The sequence below is a fragment of the Photinus pyralis genome, unplaced genomic scaffold (genome assembly GCF_008802855.1).
Source record: "Photinus pyralis isolate 1611_PpyrPB1 unplaced genomic scaffold, Ppyr1.3 Ppyr1.4_LG2, whole genome shotgun sequence".
In the NCBI taxonomy this organism is placed as follows: domain Eukaryota; kingdom Metazoa; phylum Arthropoda; class Insecta; order Coleoptera; family Lampyridae; genus Photinus; species Photinus pyralis.
The window spans coordinates 42,597,526-42,623,108 of NW_022170403.1; the positions used below are offsets into that span (position 1 = coordinate 42,597,526).

The 25,583-nt window shown below is 35.1% G+C and overlaps 1 protein-coding gene across 1 annotated transcript in view; it reads right to left on the reverse strand.

Moving 5' to 3' along the window:
* Positions 1-9,935: 9,935 nt before the first annotated feature.
* Positions 9,936-25,583, reverse strand: part of LOC116163014 (serum response factor homolog) — a 50,684-nt gene continuing 35,036 nt past the window's right edge. Inside the window, exon 3 of the mRNA XM_031476836.1 lies at positions 9,936-10,723. Within this exon, the coding sequence (XP_031332696.1) occupies positions 10,271-10,723 (453 nt within the window). The 3' untranslated portion in view covers positions 9,936-10,270. The remainder of the gene's footprint in view (positions 10,724-25,583) is intronic.

Sequence of the window (25,583 nt, forward strand, 5' to 3'; positions counted from 1 at the left end):
CTAACTTACAAGATTTGCCTTATTTCGAATAGTTTCTGGAACTTCTTCCTCATTTATGGTGAATTAAATTATTTAAAATTACGTTTGACGTTTGGATCGTTTCAATAACATTAACAAATTCGAACCACGCATACTTGATCAAACATAATGAATTGTTTTGTAAACGAATATTTACTTTGGCGAAGAAAACTATTTGTAAGACATAAAATTTCTTAAATTACTAGCATTTCTTGCAAGGTTCCGGCGATCGATTTTGAAAATACGTATTTGCTTCACGCGCTTGAAAATAGCTAGCTTGAGTAATCGCGCTAATAGTTATTTACATAAAAGTCAGGGAAGTTTACCATTACTGGCGAGGAAAAATTAAATTGAATTAATTTCGGAGTCAATTAAGTATAGTATCACTTTACTGGCGAGTTTTGTAATAGGTTCATTTTTCCCGAAATTGTCTTTTTAATATAAAATTTGGGCCTGAGTGGGGCAGTAGCGTGGAAGCACGACTGCGGTACTAAGGGCACCTAGTTCGAATCTGGGTTCGGGCAAAAATTCGCGTCCAAAAATAAAATAAAGTGATGACAAGTGCAGAGTCATTATAGACAGTAACAATGTCCATGCCAATGTACGTAATATACGAAGCGGCAGGAAAAGGAATCTGGTAAAGTGATAGGCTACAGGAAAAGTAAAATGCCACTGCCATGAAAGCTAAAGAGCGAGTAAGTTCGGTTTGCATAATATTTTTCAACATTAAAGGTTGCCATTTGAACTTCTGCACAAACTCACAAAATTTATGGGTTCGAATTTAATATGAAATAGTGATATTCACATTTTTACAATTTTTAGCATTTTTTAACAAAATATTACAAAAATTCTGGTTTCTTTTTGCATTTCTATCGTAAAATTATGCACAATATTTGTAAAGTATTACTTTAAATAAGAAAAATGATTCGCAAAGTTAATGACAAGGAGGTGGCTTAACCGACATTATTATTATTATTATGAGTAAGTTCCTATACCAAACAGTCACACACCGCAAGACTTGCAAGAAATTTGCAAGACAAGACAAGAAGTGACCAAGTTCTTGCAAAATTGCAAGACAAGGCAAGAAACAAGACAAGAAGTGGCAGAAATAAATTTGCAAGAAGTTGCAAGAAACACGACAAGACAAGAAAGGGTCTTGTCTTGTCTTGTCTCGCGAGAATCACTAGTTTCTTCGAATTTAGCGACCAAATCTTGAACATAGCTGTTCTAAAAGATGATCGATTTTCGGAGCCATAAATGAATATTATTTCCGCACGTTCAGCTGTACTGTAATGTACGTACATAAAACAGTTCAATTTTATATCGCCAGATTCGTGAATTTAATTATAATTGTTGTATACTAACCTTTGGCTTCGGCCTCCCCTAGCTGGTCAAGCTAAAGAACCAATATTTGCATAAGGTGGACACTGAACGTAATTGGTAGGTGAACTCATGCGTACACCTACATAATAATAATAACGGTAAGATCATTCTGAAGAAATTTGGGTATAAGTGCGCCTTTCGAAGGTACCTATATACAGCTCCATATTAGAATTTACACCAACGTCAACAATACCACAATTAATTTTCTATTTGTATTTATTCTTTCATTATTAATAAAAGTAAGTGTGTCACACAATAATACTTTCAAAGCGTGTATTAAGTATCAATTATTATGCAAATGCTGTCAGAGGAAATTTATATTTTATTAATTTTAATAATGGTAAAAATGACTCACCGAATTAAAAGTATTACATGGAGAATAATAAAATGTTCTTAAAATTAGTTTATATTCTGGTGCAGTATTTGCAAAAAACAATTGACTAGTCGTTGTAATCATTATCGCGCGCCTAGTGTATAAATCATAAAATAATTAAACATACAATGGCAGTAAATTGAATTGAATTTAATAGTTTTCATTGAAAATAAATCTTACCGTTTTAGCTTTCAGTACAGTGAATCTATTTCCATACGATTTCAAGAGTAGAGCAGACGGCTGCAGTTTGACTATTTTAGTCTCAAGTAAAAATAACCCAATGTGGAAGCTGGTAGAAAAATAGCACCTAAGAACGCACTCAAAAAAAAAGAGAACAGTGTAGCTGTAATATATTTTATTTCTGTTATGGCACGTGAACGCTTCTGGGTATTTTTATGAGAAAAGCGCTTAAACTGTATCGTTTATGTACAATTAAAATTAACAAGAATCAATCCTTAACAAGAAACTTTGTAAGACTTTATTCAGATTAAAAAAATGGTGAAGAGTATACCGTATTTAACATAAGTTTAAAAACTAGATATGTACCATTTTCAGACTATAAAAGGCACATTTTTTCATTAATGGAAAGATTAGTGAACAATTCACACAAGTATTAAGAAATTTGAATCATATAGGAACTTCAGCAATCTTTTCATTAAATTTATCCACGAACGAACAAAAAATATAACCAAACATTTATATAAAAATGTATAAATAGGTTTCTATTACATACAAATCGCAAAAACAACTAGCATATATCGATACACTAACACAATATGACTAGCACAAATATAACACAAGCAAAAACGATTTTATCAGTCAAAATCATGATACATACTTTTATAGTATTTTAAAGTACATCTATAAATTTACCAAATTCTATTGCTATTTGGTGAATTTATTGTCGATTTTTTGCGCACATGGTAATTGTACGCGTTATGGCAAGAACGAAATGAACAAAAAATATGGGTACGGGAAAATTTTTAGGCAATCACACGATGAAATTCGAAAAGGCTTCCGCTTTCGTCCGGAGAAAATAGGCACGCAACGTATATCTCGGTGGAAAAATATTTCCAGGGATTTCCGAAGAGTTCATCAGAAACCTAATATCTCGTAAGTCGATTTATATATGTGACTACTGCATCCCATCTCCTTAGGTGAAAATTGGTCCCCTTCATATAACTACTGAAACTTAACACTTAAAATAACCCCCTTTTAAGATTTAATTTAGTTTTTGGAAATATTCCAAGGTTGAATGTATTGAAAATAGTATACTATCCTTATGAAATGTTATTTACAGTTCACGGTTTTTTTTAAAGAAAATACAAAGTAATACGGCCAAGTCAAACGAAATTAATTGTGTGTGTACAACATTCTGAAACACTGCGCTGTGGTAAAACCTATGCTTAATTTGTTTTCTTAAATTAGATATTAGAAATATTGCTGCACATTAGAAGCTAATATTAACCAATAAGCAAGCATCGGTCACATTCTTTCAGAAACGATACCTATCAATTGATTCTATTTTCTACTTAATTGAACTACTCCAACAGTGTTTCCGGCCCCCATCCACTGAAGCACAAATCTGAATTATTTCTGAATTAGTGATCGATGTGCGAAAATCTCATAAAATTTATAATTTGGAATTTCATGCTCTTTTAGTAATTGACAGATGAAATTTGCTGTCTTTCATAATCCTGAAAGCCTCAATCCAATTTATTTTCCGAAAAAAACTAGTCCGCGCCATAGGCAGTATGCAATTGAGCTTAGAAGTCTGTTTGGTGTACATTGGGTCAATCAGCTCCGAAAGTAGTACAAGATATCGGAGCAAGGGGTCGAAACTTAGATTTTGAGATAAAACCAAAAACTTGGCGTAGTTCCTTAAGTCAAAGTGAATGAGAACATTATAAAAAAACGTAGTTCATATTTGCCATTTTTCAAAAGCAGTAAAGCTTCTTATCCTAGATCCTATAGGTTGCCCTAATACAACTATTTAACCTGACCAACTTCTTTCACTTCACGACCAACACGTACCCTAACAGAGAGAACATTTTACGGCAATGGAATGGGAATCCTCTCAAATTAGTACATGCTAAAGATCTAGCAACGGTTCTCAAGATTTTTTACAAAATCCTTTTCATAATCTTAAGTACCACCATTGAATAAGTAATCATAGGTTATTCAATGGGACCACCTAACTAAAATACCTATCTAGGTAACTTAGCTGTAACTCACATGCTAAAACTCAAATACTAAAATATCCCATGTGGCGGAGACGGCCGGCAGCGGTGACATCTGCGACATTACACAATCAGTGTTACCGGCGGCGCGACGGAAGATTACCAGTGTTGCCAATACTCCTCGATTTCAATGTTTATATTTATTTATTCTGTCGAGTCTCCTTGTTTGTTTAATTTTATGTGGTGCTGATTTTAGATCTGTTTCACGTTTTAAATCTGTTTGTACCATCGCAAATAATAATATGTGGGTACCACAGGTTATCAATTTCGTAGTAGTTTGTATGCAAGCCAGGTTGTTTATGAAAAGCAGTGATTTCTGTTTTTGTGTGTGACTAGATAAGGTCGAGACTCGAACATGTCGAACATTCTTGAAAAAAGCAAAAATAGAGATAACAAAATTAAAGTTATTATATCGCACAAAGATAGTAATACGCATTTCAAGGAGGGCATTTGAAAATCTCTTATGACAGTGTTATTAATTACTGCAAATTTTTTTGAAAATCGCTCAATTTGTAAATTTTAAGTTGGAAAACATGTTTTTTTTTCATTTTGTACACAAAGTAGGTGCATATACAGTATGTTAAATTTATTTGCCTTTAACCAAACCTCTATGGTGGAACAATCATCTAAGCAAGTATCATAATAAAAAAAAACATCAAGAACTTTCTTTGTTTCAATTTTTACAAATTGCATCTAACTGTTCACTAAGCAGAACCTCAAAATTGTGATTACCTTGCACTACGGCACACCATTGGAAGCCAATGACGGTCGGATGGCTTAGATATACAGCACATCAGAGCAATTCGTTTGCCGTTTGGCCATAAATCAATCAGCATTTATTACCACCAGGTAACATGAATAGAAGAAGCCGGGAAGTTCTACGTAATTTATTTTTTCACTAATTGCGAACTTTGCAACCGTAAACTGACACGCTTTTTTTCTGCAATTTAATCAGGATTATATGCTAATAGAAGAGCACATAATTTAATTCCTAGTTTAATTCCATGAAAGCATCCAACTTATCCGAGAAGAATAAAATTGTCAATTCTATTATTGGCAGCGACGAAGACCAGTTGAGATAGAAGTAATATGTTCGAAAGATTTATGACATTTATGTTTAGGGTTAGTATATATGTGACAGTTTCAATTGCTAAAGAATTACCCAAAACAAAAAATATGGATCAACTTTTTTTGGGGCAAAACTAATTCCTAGTACTTCAAATTTGCTTTGAAATTATCAATTTCTCAACACATTTATAAGAATACCTATCTTTGGAGAGCATACGATTTCTAATAAAATAAAATATACAGGGTGTTCCTAAGTATGATGTAAATACGGAAGGAGCTTACTCTAAGACTAAAAGTTCATATAAATATAAGTCCGCAAACATTTCGTGACTGGCCTACAGGGTTTTATAATTTTACCGTACACGATACACCTTACCATTTAAAGCTTTAATTTATAAACACTTGCAAATACAAGATACAATTTCAAATGAGAACTGTCAAAACTAATAGACACAAGAGATTATCCAAACACAACCAAGACCTAGGGGCCATTTTAAAAATTTTGCTATCGAAAATTGATTTTTTTATTCTTATCTTATAATCTACCAGTGGTTCAGGGGTAGAAAATGGAACATGGCCACTGAAAAAACAATACCCTGTAAATTCTCACTACTATTGACATGCCAAATTGACGTAAGCGGTTCAGCGAAACTTATACTTCAAATTTGAACAAAATATTTCAACCCGAGTTTCAACCACTTCGGGGGATATAAAAAAAACAAAAAATCTTGACATTTTAACACCATGTAGATCAGTAACGAAGTGTTTGCGGGCCTATGTTTATATGAAATATTCCAAAACCCGTAGTATGAGCGTCCAACGGCCGATCTTTGACGTTTATTTTATTTTTAATTTATCTGGTGGATATCCTGCTGTGTGAATATAATTGTTTCCATGAAAACGGTAAGATGAAAGGACGGCCGTAAGTCATAGTTTATTCTTTTGTTCACAGTTTTGGTGTTATATATGCTCGAGTGTATAAGAAACAAAGGGAAAGAAACAAAACGTATAGAAACAGCCCGATTTAAGAAAAAAAATTTTTGAGAATGCAGTTTTAGAAATCATCGGTTTAAAGAAATTGTGGCCTACTTCTTTGAAAGGGAATGGGTAGAGTCGTGCATCAATTAGTAAACACGCAAATATTTCTTAATTTTTTGGCTGAAAAGCGTTTATTGTGTAATGTTATGCCGCAAAAATTAGCTTATAGTTGTTTTTTTATGACAGTGTTTTGTTTACAATCGGACCCATTATTTCTCACGTTAAATATGTGCATATGTAGCAAACTCACAATCGGCATTCAAAAATAAGTCATTAAAACGCACCTTACTTATTTTTGAAAGGATTTGTACCTACATCTTCTTCTACCTATTACCGCACGAGTTTGTTACTTGGACTTGGGTTTTTATACATTTTTTTAAAATTAGGAATCGCTAAGAAGATTAGGTAAATATGTTCGATGATGCCCCAATGCGACGGCTATCCCTGTTCGCCAGGAACGTCTAAGGAAGCACCAAAGTGTTTCGTGACAAGTGCCAATAGATCTTTCGATCCCAATGTATTTTTTACGTTCTCCAGCTATACTATTATTGTTTGCTATAAAATACCGCAAAAAAGGCCGAGGTAAAAGCGGGAAAGAAATTGGCCCGTGTGTTATTGGGTCGCCGTTTTGAAACGGCTCAGTGACTCAGCAGACCAATACTTTTTTAACCAATTTACTCGGCGACCGTATTTACTGCCAAGTTCGACCTGAAACGCGCAGCGCACTTGAACCCCGGACTCCAACCCCACTTGACCATGATGATGAACCGTGGTATTATTTTAAAATGAATCTGAAATTTCCCAACTTTTAAAATACCAGAAAATGGGGCATAATTATCTTTAATCATGATACAGCACATCTTCTGCATCACACTTAAAGACAATTCTCTATGAGCAGCTGGCTAGCTGAATACCGAACACCATATCAAGTCAGTAGATCAAAAATGTCTGTGAGTGACAATCGGATTAGTTTTGCGGATCAAATTATGAATACTTGCGTTAATCTGATTTGTGATCAGCATCGACTTTGTGGTTCAATGGTAGAGCGTTGGGCTATAAAGTCGGAGGTCCGGTGTTCGAACCTGGACTGAGGTAAGAATTTTTCATCTGTGACAGAGATGTGAATTACCTCTTAGATCAGTTTCGAGCATTCTGCCGGCTACTCCGAATTAGGTTTTCCTGCAGTTTTTCTAATTCATAGGGTAAATACCGGAGTAGTATAGAACAACTTAAAACTTTCCGCAGAGGTACCTCTGAAAAGCATTACGCGGGTCACTCTGTAATTGGGCGCAAGCCTGTTGAGAGCCCAGAACAAGAGAGGCATAATAAATAAATAAATAAAAAGCAGGTCAATAGTTCGACTTACAGACCTTATAATCCCTACATCACTCTCCTGACTTGAAGAACCGCCGCACCGGCGCGATTTGCTAAGGTGTGTACGAGGGTGTGTATTTCACGCATGACCTTTAACACGCATAACAGCATAACACTAATTACTCGTAGATATCGCTATATCTGTGACTACTAAACCCTGTAGGAATTTTAATTCAAGTTGGTTTGCGCAAGCGCCAAACTTACCGTCAGATTTTCTTCTCGTTTTCTGACTGTTGGAGATAAATTGACAGGAAATTGAATTTTCTAACATGTCCTCTATAAAGGACTTTTCAAAATTTAATGGTTTAGAAGTAGAATAATTAATGAAAGTATCTTTTTTTCCCAAAATGGTACTCTTCTGGAGCGTGTGAATCGTGAAATCGGTCCAAATTCGTAAACTGTACAAAATAAAATTTGTGGAGCATTTGCATTGGATTTCATTGGATTATCAAAATTTTTCCCCTACAGCGGCGGCCCGTTTTCGAGATATTAGCGAAAAAATTATCAAAGTCCTCGTGTGAGATCGAAGGGACTTCAGCGCATTTTTGTGTGGCAGATCAGTATTCTATTAGCCACTTTTGACGCAACCATAAATAAAAGATCTTGTCGAAGGATACCACATTCCCTTTGACGGTACCCACTTCCGACGTCCCGTTCACCCGCAATTCGCGATTGAAGATTTGATTCCACCATCAGTAAGATCATGTCGGGGACTACCACATTCCCTTTGACGGTACCCACTTCCGACGTCCCGTTCACCCGCAATTCGCGTTTGAAGATTTTTCTCCACCATCAGTTAGATCTTGTCGGAGGCTACCACATTTCCTTTTTCGGTGCATACACCCACATTTTGGTGGATCTCGCTAAAAACCTTCCACAAGATAGTACTTAATTTTTGGGGGGCACTTCTCATTGCTCGAGCTTCTATTGGCAACACGAGAAAGAGAGACAGCCATTCGAGATTTACGAAACGTTAAAACGCGTGACAGAATTCGCAACGGAAGGTAAAAGGTGCCCGAAGTTGACTACCTCTCGAAGACGCGCGCGCGCGCCATGCAAAAGGTCGTTAAGTTCGCCCCTAGGCCAAAAAACAAAATTCCGCCACGCAGGAGTTGTACGCGTTTACAACATCTTTCCGACCACACCAATTTGAAAAGAATCGGACCAAAACTGTAGTAGAAGATAGGAAAAAACTGAAAAACCTTCACGTTAGTATAGGTACTACGCTCGAGGAGGACGCCCAGATGTCGCCAACCCCACATCATGTAGCCATGTCCCTAAGGTTGACAAATTTCACGGCCTTGTAGATACTCGTACACCCGTTGCCTTTCTACAAGAGTTCTTCTACGCGCCCACATTTGCAGCCAGCCAGCCAGCCAGCCAGCCAACGTGAGATTAAAAGCTACTTTTTACAAATAAATTTGCAAAAATGCGCTAAAAAGAATAAAACCTATGTCGGCTGTCTCACCTGTAATATTTATTTTCTGATGCTCCTAAATAAGATAAAAAGGTTCCAACTTACGCATCACTGTACACTCTCTTTTTCAGCACACTTTAATGGAGTATTTGTGAATACACCGAGGTCGATTTATAAAACCAAATCGGCGCGAAGTGATAGTGAAACTACAGATGATTTCGGAATGAGTTCGACTTTAATAGAAAAAAATGCACCGATTCCAAAAAAAAAGGAAATTCGGCCATGATCGCAGCAGCCAATCGCATTCTCCTGACTCTCGTTAAATGCACAGTGTTCGAAAATTGTAGGTAAATTTCATTGAATAAAATGTTGTGACATTTCCAAAAATTCCTTTCATGTTTCACATCCTCCTGGACTCACCTTTATTTTCAAGTAAAATGACTTTTAAAACAAGCCAAACCACAGTGTTTAGTGAGACTAGGATTACAAATTAAATGCAGTTTTAAAACTGTCGTTGGTTTATATCAAACAAAATAAGAAAAGCATAATCGCACGTAAGAGTACGCGGGGGGGGGGGGGGGTATTGAGCATTTACATTCCATGGCTCTGCAATTGTCAGGATACGAAACGGCAATTTTCAAATCGCATATATGTATCAATTTTGTTGGTGAGAAATGTATTGACAATGTAAGCAAAAGAACAAAACATGAAGAAGATTTTACTCGCTTATCACAAATTAATTACTTACTTAAAGTAACTTTGTAAGCTAAAAATTAATTATCATTGATGTAGACTTGGCTTTATTACTTTGTCTAAATTATCAAAGAAACGCATCACACTAGAAAATTCCAAACAATCCTTCCCATAGATTATAAGAGAAGATTTTCCCGTTGTATTCCCATAAAAAAGCAATATTTTTACAACTCGTTAGAACTGAATACTAAAAATTGAATTTTTTTAATATGCACGTAAATTCATACAAAATTCTAACGATGTGTTGAGAGAGCAATAACGAACCAAATCGTAAATTTTCAATTTTATATTATTGTCCACCTTTCAGGAATCTGATACAATATAAACAAACGTGTTCGCAATTACAACTTGTCGATTATAAATTACAATTTATACCTAATTCACATAGAAATACTAATTTGAGCGACCTTTTCGAATATCATATCATTAAAAAAATACAACACAGCGGCACCACACGCATTCTTAAATTCGGAAGCAAACGAACGGCCTGTGTCGTCCTCCTTTATCAAGTAATAAAGACGCGGAAATGAAGTACATAACAAATAAAATACACGTACGTAAGATAACGAACGGAAATAAATAAACGTGCCGAACTTTTAGCAATAGTCACTTCCGTTTTGACAAATCTAATTCTCCTTGACCGTTAGCAGACATGACTGCTGATAATGGTATAGTAATAAAATGAGGCGGTTGTCCTGAATTACCGTCACCTTGCGCTAAACTGAATATAACTCCTCCATTTGAAGGTGTTGCGTACATCATACCTTGTGGTGTTTGGTATACTAAGGGTGCGGACAATATTGGGGGCGGTTGAACTGTACTCGCAGGCTGCTGGGTTGATGATTTATTGGTGCTCGTAGTTAGGGTAGATGACGATGTGACTGATTGTGGTAACGATTTCGAAGTGTCTTGCTGGTGTAACGGACGAGGGGATGTTGGGCTCTTGGGCGGGTACGTTTGAGTGGTTGATGGAGGTACAAATTTTGATTCTGATCCTAGATCAGGAAGTTCATCTTCACTACTATCGCTTGATTCCTCTTGAGACATGTTATTTTCCTCCTGTAACAAATAAGATTATTAGACTATAGTTCAACGCTGTAGTCTCGTCGTTTTTTATTAACTAAGGATTTTTAGATCTAAAACTTAGATTACATAGATAGATAAACCTCTCGCCAGGAAAGATTGCCGGTCACAGAACACCTGATCCCGGTCTACAGTCTATGTTTTTCTAAGGATAAGGAACTTCAACATTGGCACGATCCTATTCCGGGAGTCGCTCGCATCTTAAGAAGAACATAGATTGTAGATCGACATGAGGTGTGCTGTGATCGGCAATCTTTCTTGGCGAGAGTAATAGCTATTTCCGCACAAATCTATCTTATACACTACATCCGGAAGTCATTGAGTTACATACGTCAATAAATATGTTTGGTGAATATGCAGTGACGCTTTGCGTATCACACCCACATATTTAGCTATTAAAGAATAGTTTAGAGAAATATACACATTGAATGAAATTTAATACTCAAGATTAGGGACACAATTGTTGAAAACATTTGTGTATGGTGGGCCGTGTGGATATTTATTATTCGATACAAACGAGCACAAATGAAGCACAAACGATTGGGATTACACCCGTCGTTTGTGTTTTAAGTTCATGCGTGAAGTTAGCTGAGCATTTTGAATGGTCAATAATTTTTGTATGGTTGGTTCTGCCGATACTTATTATAAGGCACCACAAACCAGCACAAACTATTAAACCTAAATCCATCGTTTGTGCTTTTCATGTCCTGCTCACTTCACGGACCCCAATTAGGTGTATGACATTTACATGAAACATGTTTAGAATTTTCTGGAGAATCCAAAAATGCAATAATATTCGGGTATTTCTATTTAAGGCAAAAATATTTTTTGTGCCATGCCATTCTGGGGAATCTTGTATACATTTTATGTCAAAATATGCGCAGTCCAAAAATACTATCAAGGTATTACCGAATACGCCTCCATTTAATTTTTTTAATTTATCCGTTATTAAATCACCCTTTATACTATACTTACACATTTTTGAAATTTCGCAAAAATTTAGTATCATTAACGGTGAAATATGAACGTGATGGTATTGTAATCTCGCTTATTGGAAACAAAAAATTGCATCGATTCCCCGTCACTTGTGATCTAAAACAAAAATACTTACAGTCCAAATATATGCATTTGGAATGAAAATCCTGTTTCCAATTTAACCATTAAGTAAATATCATCTGGAAACTACTCCGACTCATCTTGAAAATATTTAGCAAACAAGTAAAACACTCGAAATTATGCTTGAAAATGATATTAAAAGTTCAAATAAAAAGACGACTGAAAGAGAAAATACAGGATAGATTGTAAATTCCTTTCCCGATGTTGGCTTTACGCCAAAATTATGAAAGCAGAAATTTTGTTATATTAAAGAACTTCAGTTTACAGAAACAAATACAAGTACGTTGAAATCGCAAGCAATAAAACACTTAAAACGCAATAAACGTAATTAATTTAGAACCAATTATATCTAACCTGACGTTACGTTAATGCTACCTTGTATTTTTGCGACACAATATTATAAACGATCACAAAGAATTTTACATAATTAGACGACAATTAGAAACTATTGCCAGTCCAGTGCAATATTTCATCCTAAGTGATTTTTCCATGGCCAATCCTATTTCGTTTACGGATAATTATTTTAAATCGTAATTTAATTTAAATTCCTTAGATTTTTATAAAATTTATTGGAAAAGGAATTTATTGATAATGTAAAAACAGCAATTGTGCTAAATTCAACTGAAAAATGAAATTATGAATTTAAAGTACAATGGCACTCCTTTCGCAGACGGCACATGGAAGAGTGTAAAGAAACAATTCCAAGAGCGAAGCGGAATGCAAACAGGGAAATTTGTACAACCTTTGTAATTGTGGCTGCATTAGATTAGTGCCTTTTTTTTTTACAAAAGAAAGAAGGTCGAATTCCTGTTTGCTGCGTGTACAATTTCCATGATATAACGTAGTTTTTCTACGATCGCCACATTTGGTTTAAAGCCAGATGCGGTCTTCGGTGCAATAACGCTATAATAGGAAACAAAGCCACGCAGTCTGCGATTTTCCATTGGAATTGCTAAACCCGTCTTTGTCAAATTTGGTATTGCATGCGATGGCGGCACATACGTAAATCTGCAATCTAAGCGCACTGAGACTACTAATTATATAAATTAATTGTTATTGTCCTTATTTATTGTAAAGTATTCTTGACTTTCAGTATTTATTGTTCCTGGAATTGTAATAATGTATACGAGAATGCGTAAAAGATAATGATTCACTCAAAATTGATACAAGTGGAAGTCCGTTTGTGTAAAATTCTCCGACGGTCTTCCCATGTCATTCGTGACAAGCCACGCCAAAAGGATCTACAAAAGTGGTGATTATTAAACCAAGAAAACAGTGCTTTAATGCCCCAGCATTTTCGAAATAAAAAAAGCAAGCATAATTAACACATTTTTAAGTGAATCCGTTGGGGACAAATCATTAATCTTCTTCTAATATTAATTAGCTATTCTTACAAAGAAGTGTTACGAATCATACTACCAACATCACGCCAAAGTCCCATTGACGCCGGGAGACCTACACAATAATAATGGTATGGGTGGAAATTCGCAAGCAGTTCGTTACTCTGCATGGGTTGGTACAGGTAATCGAATGCAAATTTGTGACATCATTTTGCCACCATACTGGAAACGTTTTTAACTTTAAGCACGTAGACCTACACAAGTGAGTCAAGTTACCTATCACCAACGGAGACGTTTGTATTGCATCTGGATAGAAAAAATATAAATGGGCTAAACTTTCGACGCGAAAGGTATATAATTATAGATAATGCAGAATAGAACACGGAAACATTTTCTCAGTCTATGGTAGTAATACCGGGTGTCGACTTAAAATGGCTAGTTCAGTTCAAAAATTCTTTATCCGACAGTTAATTTCCATGGTAATATTCTAATTATTCGACACCTTCTTGATACTATATAATATACTATACAACAGCGTGACGACCATTTCACGGCAAGAGCCAGTTAATTGTATATTTTTGGAGCACAAAGATTGCTTAATATATTCATAAACTGTTTCAAACCAATATAGACAACAAGTGTTTGTACACAGACATGGACAGAAAGTTCAAATGACCAAAATTTAATCAGTTAGTCCCTTGACCATTCTCTACCTCGAGGTCTACCTATTACTGAAAACAGAATTGAAACATTCAAAATCGTTCGCCAATTACCAAGTACACAGACGGACGGACAGAAAGTTCAAAATCATGGACGAATTGGGTCGCTCGTTAATCGACCTCTAAAGCGGATCTAAAAAAGCGGCGGAGCATGACCTCGGTGTGCAAAGTTTGAACCGAATCAGTCCAAAGATAGACCAACGGACGTACACCATCAACTCCCCTATTGCATCGCTTTGCTCTACCGCTTAATAATACAACTGAAATGGTTACGGTTAAAGCTAGACAAAAATTTATTCTAATATCAAACATACATGTCATTAAGAATATGTTATTTTGTTATTTCTTTCTAAACATGGGGATCAACTTTCATTTTTTATCAATAATTTCTACGATTAACATTCGACATATTTAACATTTACAGGAAGAATGAAATTGTCATACTTTAATAATTTTGAAAGTGGGATTACCACTACAGTAGACATGTAAATTTTTATTGCCAACAGTTTAAGAGAACGGTAAAAGACACAGGTGATTGACAACGAGATTGACAACGACCTTAACTTTGAATTAGACAACTCAAGTTCCAAATCCAAAAAACAGTTCCTCCAAACGTTTACAACCCACGAAGTAGGGCTCGACAAAGTAAAAAAAGCGACTTTTTTAAAACCGAAATAGCTTTTGTTTTGACATCAGCAATGGATATACATATTTCTTGCAGACGTTTCAATCGCCCTTTGTGAGTACCCTCTTCCGACAATCCGTTCTTGAGGTATAAGGGATATACTCGATCACGATAAGAGGTGGAGGAGGGTTATTGTTGGTAGAAATTAATTCCTTTCATTGAGACGTTTCATTAGAGTACCACTAGTTCCACTCCCCCCCCCCCCCCCTCGCTGGGACTAGTTTTATCCTCATGGTACTCTAATGAAAGGTCTCAACGAAGGAATTAATTTCTACCAACCATAGCCCTCCTCCTCGACCTCTTATCGTGATCGGGTATATTTCCTTATACCTCAACAACGGATTGTCGGAAGAGGGTACTCACAAAGGGCGATTGAGACGTCTGCAAGAAATATATCCATTGGTGATCTCAAAACAAAAGCTATTTCGGTTTAAAAAAATGCGCTTTATCTGTACAAGAGTTGTGCACAATTTATACTTGTTTATTATTAAGTTTATTATGGCGACTGAGGGTTCTTTTTGGTTTTCCGTGTTTTGCCACTATAATTTACAGAAAAAAATGTACCAAATTCTTGACAAAACAGCTTCTTATCTCAAACCAAATAGCGCTTTTAGAAGAGTGTCTACAAAAAATAATAAGTGTATGCAATAAACTTTTCCTACGCAAGTTTATTATTTTCCGATGTAGAATATGAAATAGGTTTCTATTTGAAAATTCCCCCCCTCGGCTACTCCCTAAATTCGTACTTAAACCCGAGGTTAAACCCCTATAAATCATCCCTGAAACTGATATCTATTCTAGGCAAAAATGCTTGCTTCACGGTGGTAAAGATATAACCCACTATTTTATTTTCCTTTGTTCCAAATTCCATTGTTATATTCGGCCAAAAACAAAGTTTGCCCCTTATAATTTTAATTAGTTCTCGATAGTCGATAATTTTTTATAATACGTTCTCTCGTAAATACCTCAAGTTCCACGTTGTTGTGTTGCGACTTCGCGCGCTTTTTTTTACTTTTGTTTGTGTTTATTACTATCTAATAATTCATTTATTGTCTAAACTTGTCGAAAACTTCGCTTGTTATATAAAAAAATGTATCTTATTAAAACAGTTGTAGAACTCCAGGGCGCTAAAAAATCAAAATAACTGTTTTGACGAAAAAAATATTTTTGATTTTTAACTTTGACATTTTTTCTCCATTTTTTTGTAGTAAAACCTCGCATAATTTTTGTAGGTTGTGCACAAAAAAAACAAGGTTTTTCGAATAACGAAGAATTTTAAGTTGCTATTTGAAAAAAAAAGTTCGATGCCCTTGCGGCGCTCCAAAATTATGTTTTCAAAAATAGTTACGTTATGCCTAATATACATATCCAAAGTTTGAACAAATGCCGTCGAGTCATACAGAAAAAAACATTATTCTTTCAAAGTTGCTTAAAATGATCTAAAACGTCGACATATGATGAAATTTTAACATAACTCTAATAATAAGAAGCTTAATGCCGAACAGAGCGAATTTTGACTATTGGAAAAAAAATTGAATGCCATATGTTTCCGTGGAATTTTGAACATCGTGTACTGCTTCGGATGACTAATTGTACAAACATGAATTAATAGTTCAGATTTGACCAAATTTTTTTTAATTTTTTGTGGTAACTTTCAATTATCGCATTCAAAAATAGGACGGCGACTAATTCGAGTCGAGTACAAAAAAAATCAGTTAATTCTAACTACAAAAGAAAAGCAAATGATTAGCGAATCAGACAATAAAATAAGGCGAAACGTGTTAACGCTAAAGAAGCCGCCGTATACCTACTTAACCGATTCGAATCAAGAAATGGACAACGAGAAGCATCCTCATATCATTTATACAAAAATAATTGTAAACCTACAAAACATTTTTATAAAACCAATTATTTATGCTACACTAAACGTACTGGAAGATCTACTGTCAAGTGTTTTGGCGCCGGTCCTCCTTTGATCAGGTGGGGTATTGACCCGAACCGATACCGGGTCAACACAAGCTCACGTTCTTTAACATCTGAAATGTTTAAGGGTTGAAACGACCCCATAAGCGATTTGAACGCGCTTTTAAGAACGGGAAAATTTAGAGAAAAATAAAACAATTCCGAAATGCCAAAAAAAAAGTTAACAAAACCGTTCACAAAATGACATTTTTTAACACTGTAATCAAGGCTCGTAATAAGTTGTTAATACAAACCGTAAGAACGTAACTGGGGCCCGGTTACGAAAATGCAGACAGAAACTGAAAGAATAGTAAGAGGAATCTCTTCAAGTGTCCTAATATGTATATGTAGCGCATACATTACGTATCCATTTTGCAAGTGGCTTTTTTCCAATTTGAAGGCAAAATAGTGTTTGGATGCGCAATGGGGTTACCAACCCACACACGTTGTATGCAAGCTAAAAACACGAAAATTGAATTTATTAACCAAATAGTGTAGTTTTATGAAGGTTTTATTTGCCGAAGAATATTTCGTTATGTTAATGGAAACTACTACCACCTACTCCTTCACGGGGTAAGATATTGCATACCTAAAGTTTTAAAATGTGTCGTAATCTAGAAATTAGAAACTTGAATCAAAGCGAGCGGAAGTTAACAAATATTACGAGATTAAATTGCGACAAACAAGTTAACAATGATTATTCCGTTTAGGCATTTATAAGTATGCACGGTGTTAATTGTAATTTTGTATGTATTGTGAAAGTTATTAGTAAACTCTATTCAGGCTTATAAATCGACGGTATGCTATAAATGTTAGAGATGATAGAGGGACTTAAGAAGTAGATTTGACCACATGGGTAGTACCAAATATTTCTGATGTGTTCTTTCGGCGGAACGGAAATTCTTCGATGAAATTTAGATTCTATAACCCAAAATAAATTGCATGGTGATTTCTTTAGAGGCGATTAATTATTTTGTGAACCATTTCTTTTAAGTTCTCTATCCTCTCTTACATTTACATAGACTACGTTTACGCCGTATGAACGTAGTGGATAGATTCTGTCCGGTTTCTACAGATCCGATTGAAATGCGACATAAACGTTGCAGGATTGAAATTTGATCAAACACAATACTTCAACTCAATCCAACAAACTTAGAGTGAGTTCAACGCATCTACTGTGGAATAGTGCGTCAGATGGCATAAACGGAATGGAATTTGATGTCATCACATTTAATGTTATTCGCAATTATTTATTATCTTCTAATATTCAAAAAGAATTTGTCATCACATTTAATGTTATTCGCAATTATTTATTATCTTCTAATATTCAAAAAGAATTTATTTTTTTGACTGGAAACATTTTGCCGAAAGTTGATAACAATGTTCCCTCGTGCCCTAAAGATATTAAACAATAAGCAAGCGACTTCCAATTCCATAATACAATGTCTTGCTGTATCATAGAGTAAACAACGTTTTTACTCTATGGTTGTATTTGCTTTCCCATATAATATTCAGCTTTACCTGAAACCCCGTCCCCTTAAAAATTAAATCTAAAAAAAATCAAATACAGGGTGCCTACTATGCATGGAATTTACTATATATCTCTGTAAATACCGACTGTATACAACATTTTTCTGTATAAAAGTTGTTTAATAATTTATTTCCGATAACAAGGCAGCATTTATAGCTGTTTTATTTAAAAAAACAAATGAGTGACGAAAAACAATTGAATTTTTGATGAAGTGATCACACGTCTCCCATTTGAGGTCTTTGTACTGCCTGCCTATGAGTAAAGTTGTCGCGCTCTCACAATATATTTCAAGCCACTCGAAACGAACTTATCTTGCTGTCAGTAAAAGCCAAAATAATTTGCGCCACGTTTGACCAGAATAATCCAAACATGCATTTATCACAAATGGTTGAATAAAATGGAACTATGGGTAATGACTTAATGAGTAGTGGCGTACCGTCGGTCATTGGTGCCCGAGGTGGAATACTTGCCGCCCCAATGAGTTAGGCGAGGGGAGTAAAGGTTAAGTTTTAATGTCAGTTTTTTATTTGAAATAATCGAGGAAATAATCTATTAAAGATAATCGAAATTTAACTACATATTATTATATCTAAACCCAAAATAAAGAAAACTGAAATATCACTAAAAATCAATTTTACAAAATTTTTCGTGCTTTCAAAGCTGCAAAATTCGCAATGACTTGGTCAAAATCAATCTCGTTGGTAAGGGTATTCCCGATTGACAATATAGCTAAGTTGCTCAACTTCAAAGTGCTCATAGTAGATCGCAGGTGGTTTTTGATCAATTTCAGCTTTGAAAAGTATCTTCCGCATCCAGCAACACTGATGCATATTGTTAAAAAAACCTTTCAACTCGTCTCCCAAGATTCTTATACACATTTCGTCTCATTAAATGGTTGGTACGCATAGACCAAGTTGGGCATTTTGTCAATATGATTATTGCCGCCCCTTTCACAGTGCCGCCCGGGTCGGACCGCCCCTCCACCCCCCCCCCTCTGTCGTACACCACTGAGTATCCCCCCGAGGCGAAATGTAGTGGAAATTTTCAAGGCATACAATTTGCTAAAGTGCATTAGGAATGCCACGTCTTTTGACAATTTAGCCTAAAACAAGGTTTTATTTCCATCGCTAGAAGCATTCTAATTAGATTCTAGAACAGCGAACGCTTCCAACCCCCACGCAAGCCTTTGCCAAACGCTAAACGTGTGGTCTTTTAGAATTTGTGATGATTTAGAAACACCGGCACGCGTACTCTTCAGTTTCAGTTTTTACACCATATAAACACTCATAAGTTAACATAAAGGTGTTTTTTGCAATTTGATGAACTTATTTGTATTTAAAAAATATGCACTGTTGTTTTATAGATGTAATTCATGTTCTTCTATTACCCCACGCACTAAATTTTCCTAGAGAGTGCAGACTGACAATCCGAACTAAATACAAAGCCCGTGTTATACAACTGTTCTTTTCCCTGTGTATACGAAACTGTATTACACCTCAGGATTCCAATATTGTTAGATTTAATTTGGACAGAATTTACAGTCATTCTTCCTCATCTCTATAATAGATAACAGGCGAATTAAAACTTTCCTTTTTTAGTAATAAATTAATAATAAAACCTTATTGTACCGATGCGTACCTAAGTACTTGTCCAAAATACCAACAAACGTTACTCCTTGTTTTCGAGTGTCAACAAATTTTGTCATGAACAGCGTGTAGAGTAGACCCTGCTAAGAGCAGTGAAGACGACTATGAGCTGGTTGTCTTAAAATGATTTCGGCACAGATTCAGGTAAAATCATTAAAACGCGGTAAAGTGTATAACTAAAGGGGATAGCATATGTAACTACATGCGATGTAACCTACACCTACGCGGTCGGCAGCAGGTATATACTTGCATATAATAAGTCAATATTTTTGCGAAGTAACTCGATAACAATATAATAGCCATTGTTCCATGTAATTGTGGGACAAGCGACCATTACTTACGAAGAACGCGACCCGACGGTGCGCCCTCCGATTACGATCGCTGCCAGATATATCCGAAGATATCCTCCAGATCTGAAGATTTTAACATTTTAGATAGCATCATCTATTTATTGAACATAATTGTATTCGTGTTAAGTTAGTTGAAGTTGCTAGTTACATTTCCAGATACTTAAACAGCTACGGTTATTATTAGTATAAATAAACATAATGCGTGGAATATCAAAGCAAACCGTACGTTACACTTTAATTTAAACTTCGATGCAGCTGCTTAGATTATACCTTTAAAGAATTAATCTCGATTAAATTATCCAGTTTAATAACTTTAAAAATCGACCAATTATGTTCCTCAAAGAGCTTCATCGACACGCTGTGAACATATAAGGAATAATTTAATTCATCAAATTTTGATAAACAACATACAATTAGATGTTTGCAGTTGAGCACGTAATGAAGATGACAACGCCACTAATCATTAATGCAAATATATAATTATCGAAAACCAGTTTCAAATTTAACATTACCAGCATTCGGTAATATCCAAAAATCGGGCCGACACCATAAAACTACTTAAATAGTTTTTGCAGAAATCGTATAGGTATCTCAATTAATTTTTAATGCAAGTTACTATACGGTTATCTTTTCGAACTGACCTTTTTAAAAATAACGTTGTATGGGTGTGTTTGATTGAGCAGTACCTAATAGTACAATATAACAAAAGTCAGTAAGAAAGAAACGCATTAGGTTTTTTGCGATATTACTCCTTACTATCTGCCAGGGTAGCAAATAATCCGCCTGGCAGGATTCTGTATTACGATATGAGTGTACGCGTACTTAGGCCTCGGGTCCTTTGCAGTACATTCCTGACTCGAGTGACTATTTTAGTTATTTGACCAATTGGAAAAAGACCTAAGGGGAAGTCACTACTGTGACAAAGACGTGCTGAAAGCTGCAGGACAAACCAAAAACATATTTTTTAGTGGTATTGAACTGTTCTTGAAGCGATGTTACAAAGGGATTAATGTTTAGGGGAAATATATTGAAAAATAAAAGTTAATTCTTAGTCTACGCCGTTTCATTCGGTTAGGCCGTGTATATTTGACGCTGCCCTCGTACGAACTCATCTAAGAGACTACGTTATCGATGGGCGAAATCATCCTGATGAAATTAATATATCCTGAAAATTATGAAATTTTGAAAACCTCCAAAAATTCCATTGGACGGGTGTTAAACTATGATCCTTTGTGTCATGAAAAAATTCCTCAGTCGGTCCATCGGTTACAAACGTCCCTAAAACGAGTAGAAGTATCAATCTGTATTTGATAAAAAGGGGAAACCTTATGGCCTAGATCCCCATTTTTAGCGCATTTCCACAAAAATAAAAAAAAATGCGCTATTGTGGCCACTTTGTCCGTCCGTCCGGCTGTCCGTCCGGCTGTCCGTCCGTCCGTCCGTCCGCTCGTTTTGCGACGCTACTAGTTCTTTACCTTAAGAGCTATTGTTCTACTTTTTTCGCTATTTGGTTCGTTATGGTGTCGAGTCTTGTACCAAGGAAGGAATTTTTTCTGTACCGCTTACAAAAAAAGTTATTGTAAAAAAAACAAAAAACCGTTTTTTACATGTTCCATATTTTTACACTTTTGCCGTTTATTAACGATCCTAGAGATCGTTTATATTTTTGCATTGCTATCTGTCGCCTGCCGGTTGGTCTCTCCGTCTGTTCCTTTGTCTGTCTGTCCATCTATCTGTCCGTGTGAACGATAACTTTTTTTAGAAATGTTCGATCGCTTTTACATCTCCGTTAGTTATGAACTGAATTGCATGAAATTCAATATGGGCATAGCTTTAGCCATATAATCCGCAATGCCAAAAGTTGAATCGAATCGATTCAAAATTCACAGTGCCCTTTTCGCATCTCGACCATTTATAAGCCGAATTGCAAACTTTTTTACTTATAAAAGTATTTGAATGAAATTTGATACATAGGCACTNTTTTTAGCGCATTTCCACAAAAATAAAAAAAAATGCGCTATTGTGGCCACTTTGTCCGTCCGTCCGTCCGTTCGTCCGTCCGCTCGTTTTGCGACGCTACTAGTTCTTTATCTTAAGAGCTATTGTTCTACTTTTTTCGCTATTTGGTTCGTTATGATGTCGAGTCTTGTACCAAGGAAGGAATTTTTTCTGTACCGCTTACAAAAAAAGTTATTGTAAAAAAAACAAAAAACCGTGTTCCATAATTTTACACTTTTGCCGTTTATTAACGATCCTAGAGATCGTTTATAATTTTGCATTGCTATCATCTATCTGTCCGTGTGAACGATAACTTTGTTTAGAAATGTTCGATCGCTTTTACATCTCCGTTAGTTATGAACTGAATTGCATGAAATTCAATATGGGCATAGATTTAGCCATATAATACGCAACGCCAAAAGTTGAATCGAATCGATTCAAAATTCACAGTGCCCTTTTCGCATCTCGACCATTTATAAACCGAATTGCAAAATTTTTTACTTATAAAAGCATTTGAATGAAATTTGATACATAGGCACTTGGAATAAAGGAAAATCAACTGCCAATTTCAAAATTTGGTTTTGCGCATGCGCAGTGCCAACTTTTTTATTTATGGAAGAATTTAAACGAAATTTGATACATAGGCACTTGGAATAAAGGAAAATCTAGCGCCAATTTCAAAATTTGGTTTTGCGCATGCGCAGTGCCAACTTTTTTATCTATGGAAGCATTTAAGTGAAATTTGATATTTAGGCGCTTGGAACAAAGGAAAATCTAACATTAGTTTCAAAATTTAGGTTTGCGCATGCGCAGTTCCAACTTTCTTATTTAGAAAAGCATTGAAATGAAATTCTTCTCATAAACTGACATTGAAGTAGCACGACAAAAATGGATTGCCCATGTGCAACGCTATCTTTCATATTTGTGGCCGGATTTTTACGATTTTATAGAAGTTGCATCTTACAAATGGGAAATGAATGCAAGTGGAAATGCGCTTTATGTAAATCGTTTACGATTACTTTTTAACTTGTTAATAATCTGTGCACCTTTTTATGTCCTCGTGTATTCGTCTCTATCCTTATCAAAATTCACCACGGCAATATGCAAAAAACTATTTAAAACTAAGAAAAATAATTACATTAATTACAATTAATGTAAAGATTTTTCTTGGCTGAGGTGCTAGAACTATAAGCTACCGAATATAAAAAGAACGAACTAAATATCTTGAAAACTGTAGTAGTTAAGGCCTTGAAGAGAGAAAGTGGCCATAATAGTGCCCTTCCAACATGAGTTGAGAAATGCGATAAAAACGAGAGTAGGTAAATTTCGTAATAAATTTAAAGTCGGTAATTGAAATTTGTCATCTTAAAAACAAAAAAAGGATTTTTATACTATACGACCAAAAAAGAAAATTTTTTTTTCAAAAAAACTAAATTCAAATTTGTGTTACTTTTTTTTCTTTCCTACCCCTATGGTATAACTATAAACTGAGGCGTAAAAGCAATTATCACTCCAAGAAATACAAATTTTAAAAAAACTTTTTCCCGCACAACAGAACAAACATAGCTTGTGTGCATTTTAGTACCTTAATAATATTAGAGGTTTTAGACATAGTTTTTTCAATAAGTACTCGCATGACATCTTCAGACACTCTGTTTTGATAGATATTTCCGTACTTTCCACTTTCCGTCACTCTTTTTTGACTCCTCACTCCCATGGTTAGTTACACAGATTTATTCCAACGTTTGTTTTGAACCCGCTAGTAGCTCAAAGACAATCAAATACCAAATGTTCTCGAAATCATATTTTTTCGGTTCATTGTTTATGGAACCGGTAGAAAAATACAACTTATACGTGAATGTCGTCCGTCTGTTCGAAGGTTTAGGATCTCAACCTTGATAGGTTTCAACACGTAGAACAGACGAGAAAGAAAAGAGAACTGCATTACAACTTTGTTATTTACTAAGATATATCAACTAAAATTACTTATCATGCAAGTGAACCCAGTGGACATACTATGAAAGGGAGTGACTTTTGTGAAATTTTGATATTAAACACAATCCGTTAAAACTAATGGATATTATGCAACAGACCAGTAGGTAGGGTCAAAACTTTAAATGCGAATATCTGTACAATTGATTGGCGGAAAAGTTGTGGCCCGCAAAGGGACAAGTGAAGGTCTGGACAAAACACATCTGCTATTGGGGTTAAAACAAACAAGTTTTTGACCAAATACATTTTTCATTTTTGTTTGTAATATGTTGGATATGAGAATACCTTTTTGATATGAGATGAATCCGTTATACTTAGCTAAAATATGTTCTGTTAAACCGGAAATCGCCTTCGATATTTTAAAGGGGGTGCCCTTGTGCTCATTCACTTTTTTAAATCTATACATCTTTTGAAATTTTTGGAAAATATACTTCTATAAGTAAATTGTCTCTTATAAATAAAATATAAAAATATATAAATTATAAAACACAATTGCTAAACCAAAATACATGTAAATCTGACATTTAAGCATACAGAGTGTATTCTAAAAAACGTCTACAGTTTTTGTCCGAATTTCAATGCATTAGATTGACTGCAAAAATACTACAAAACGGCAATAATTAAAATGTTTTAAATTATTATTATCGGGGGCTACTAATAGTTGACTTAAATATTTTAATTGGCATGGTTAAGTGTTTTGAATTGAATTTAATAGAATTTGTCCACCCAAATTCAGTGATTAATATCAAAGTTACTCCAAATAGTGCAGATAAAAAATAAATGAATAAAATGAGTTAAAATAATGAAGTGTGTCAAATGCTGGTATAAACGGAAGTCATACTAATCTGAAAATGGTTTAATGAAACGGACTCTATGAATCACGCATATGCGTTTTATCTATTCGCATTTCTTTCCCATATAACAATCCACTCAACTCGTTGTGAGACACTTTGTATATTCGTTATCGTAATTTTATTGTAAAACTTTTAGATCAACATCATTTCGAGTAGTCCAAATATATTTTTGGTCGGTTTACTCTGCATACAGAAATTTTCCAAAATGTGCTTATGTAAGGAACAGCTTTTCTATTTACGCTCTTTAGGGTATAACCGATAACGGCTGATAAATGGAGTTAAATTGGCTCCCATTCTGATTGCTCAAACTGCTTTATCTTCCATGACTCAACGAGAGCAACAAGAATTTTTAATCATATTTTGCATACTCCAACGAATATCGAAATGAGGGTTAAACCAGTATCGTAAATCTCTAAACCTCCCCCAATAATGAAGCATTAAATGTGAAGTGGCGTTACAACAAAGTGTTGCTTTGTTTTAACGTCAATTTCATAAGAAAATTATCTTTAGTGACTGGACTCATTTTCAATGCATCGAATGCGTGGCTGATTCATAACAAGCATTCTCGGATCAAGTGACTAGTGAGGCGAAAATAAACGATTCTCAAAAAGTGACAGTTTGAGATCAGATGTCTCATGTATGG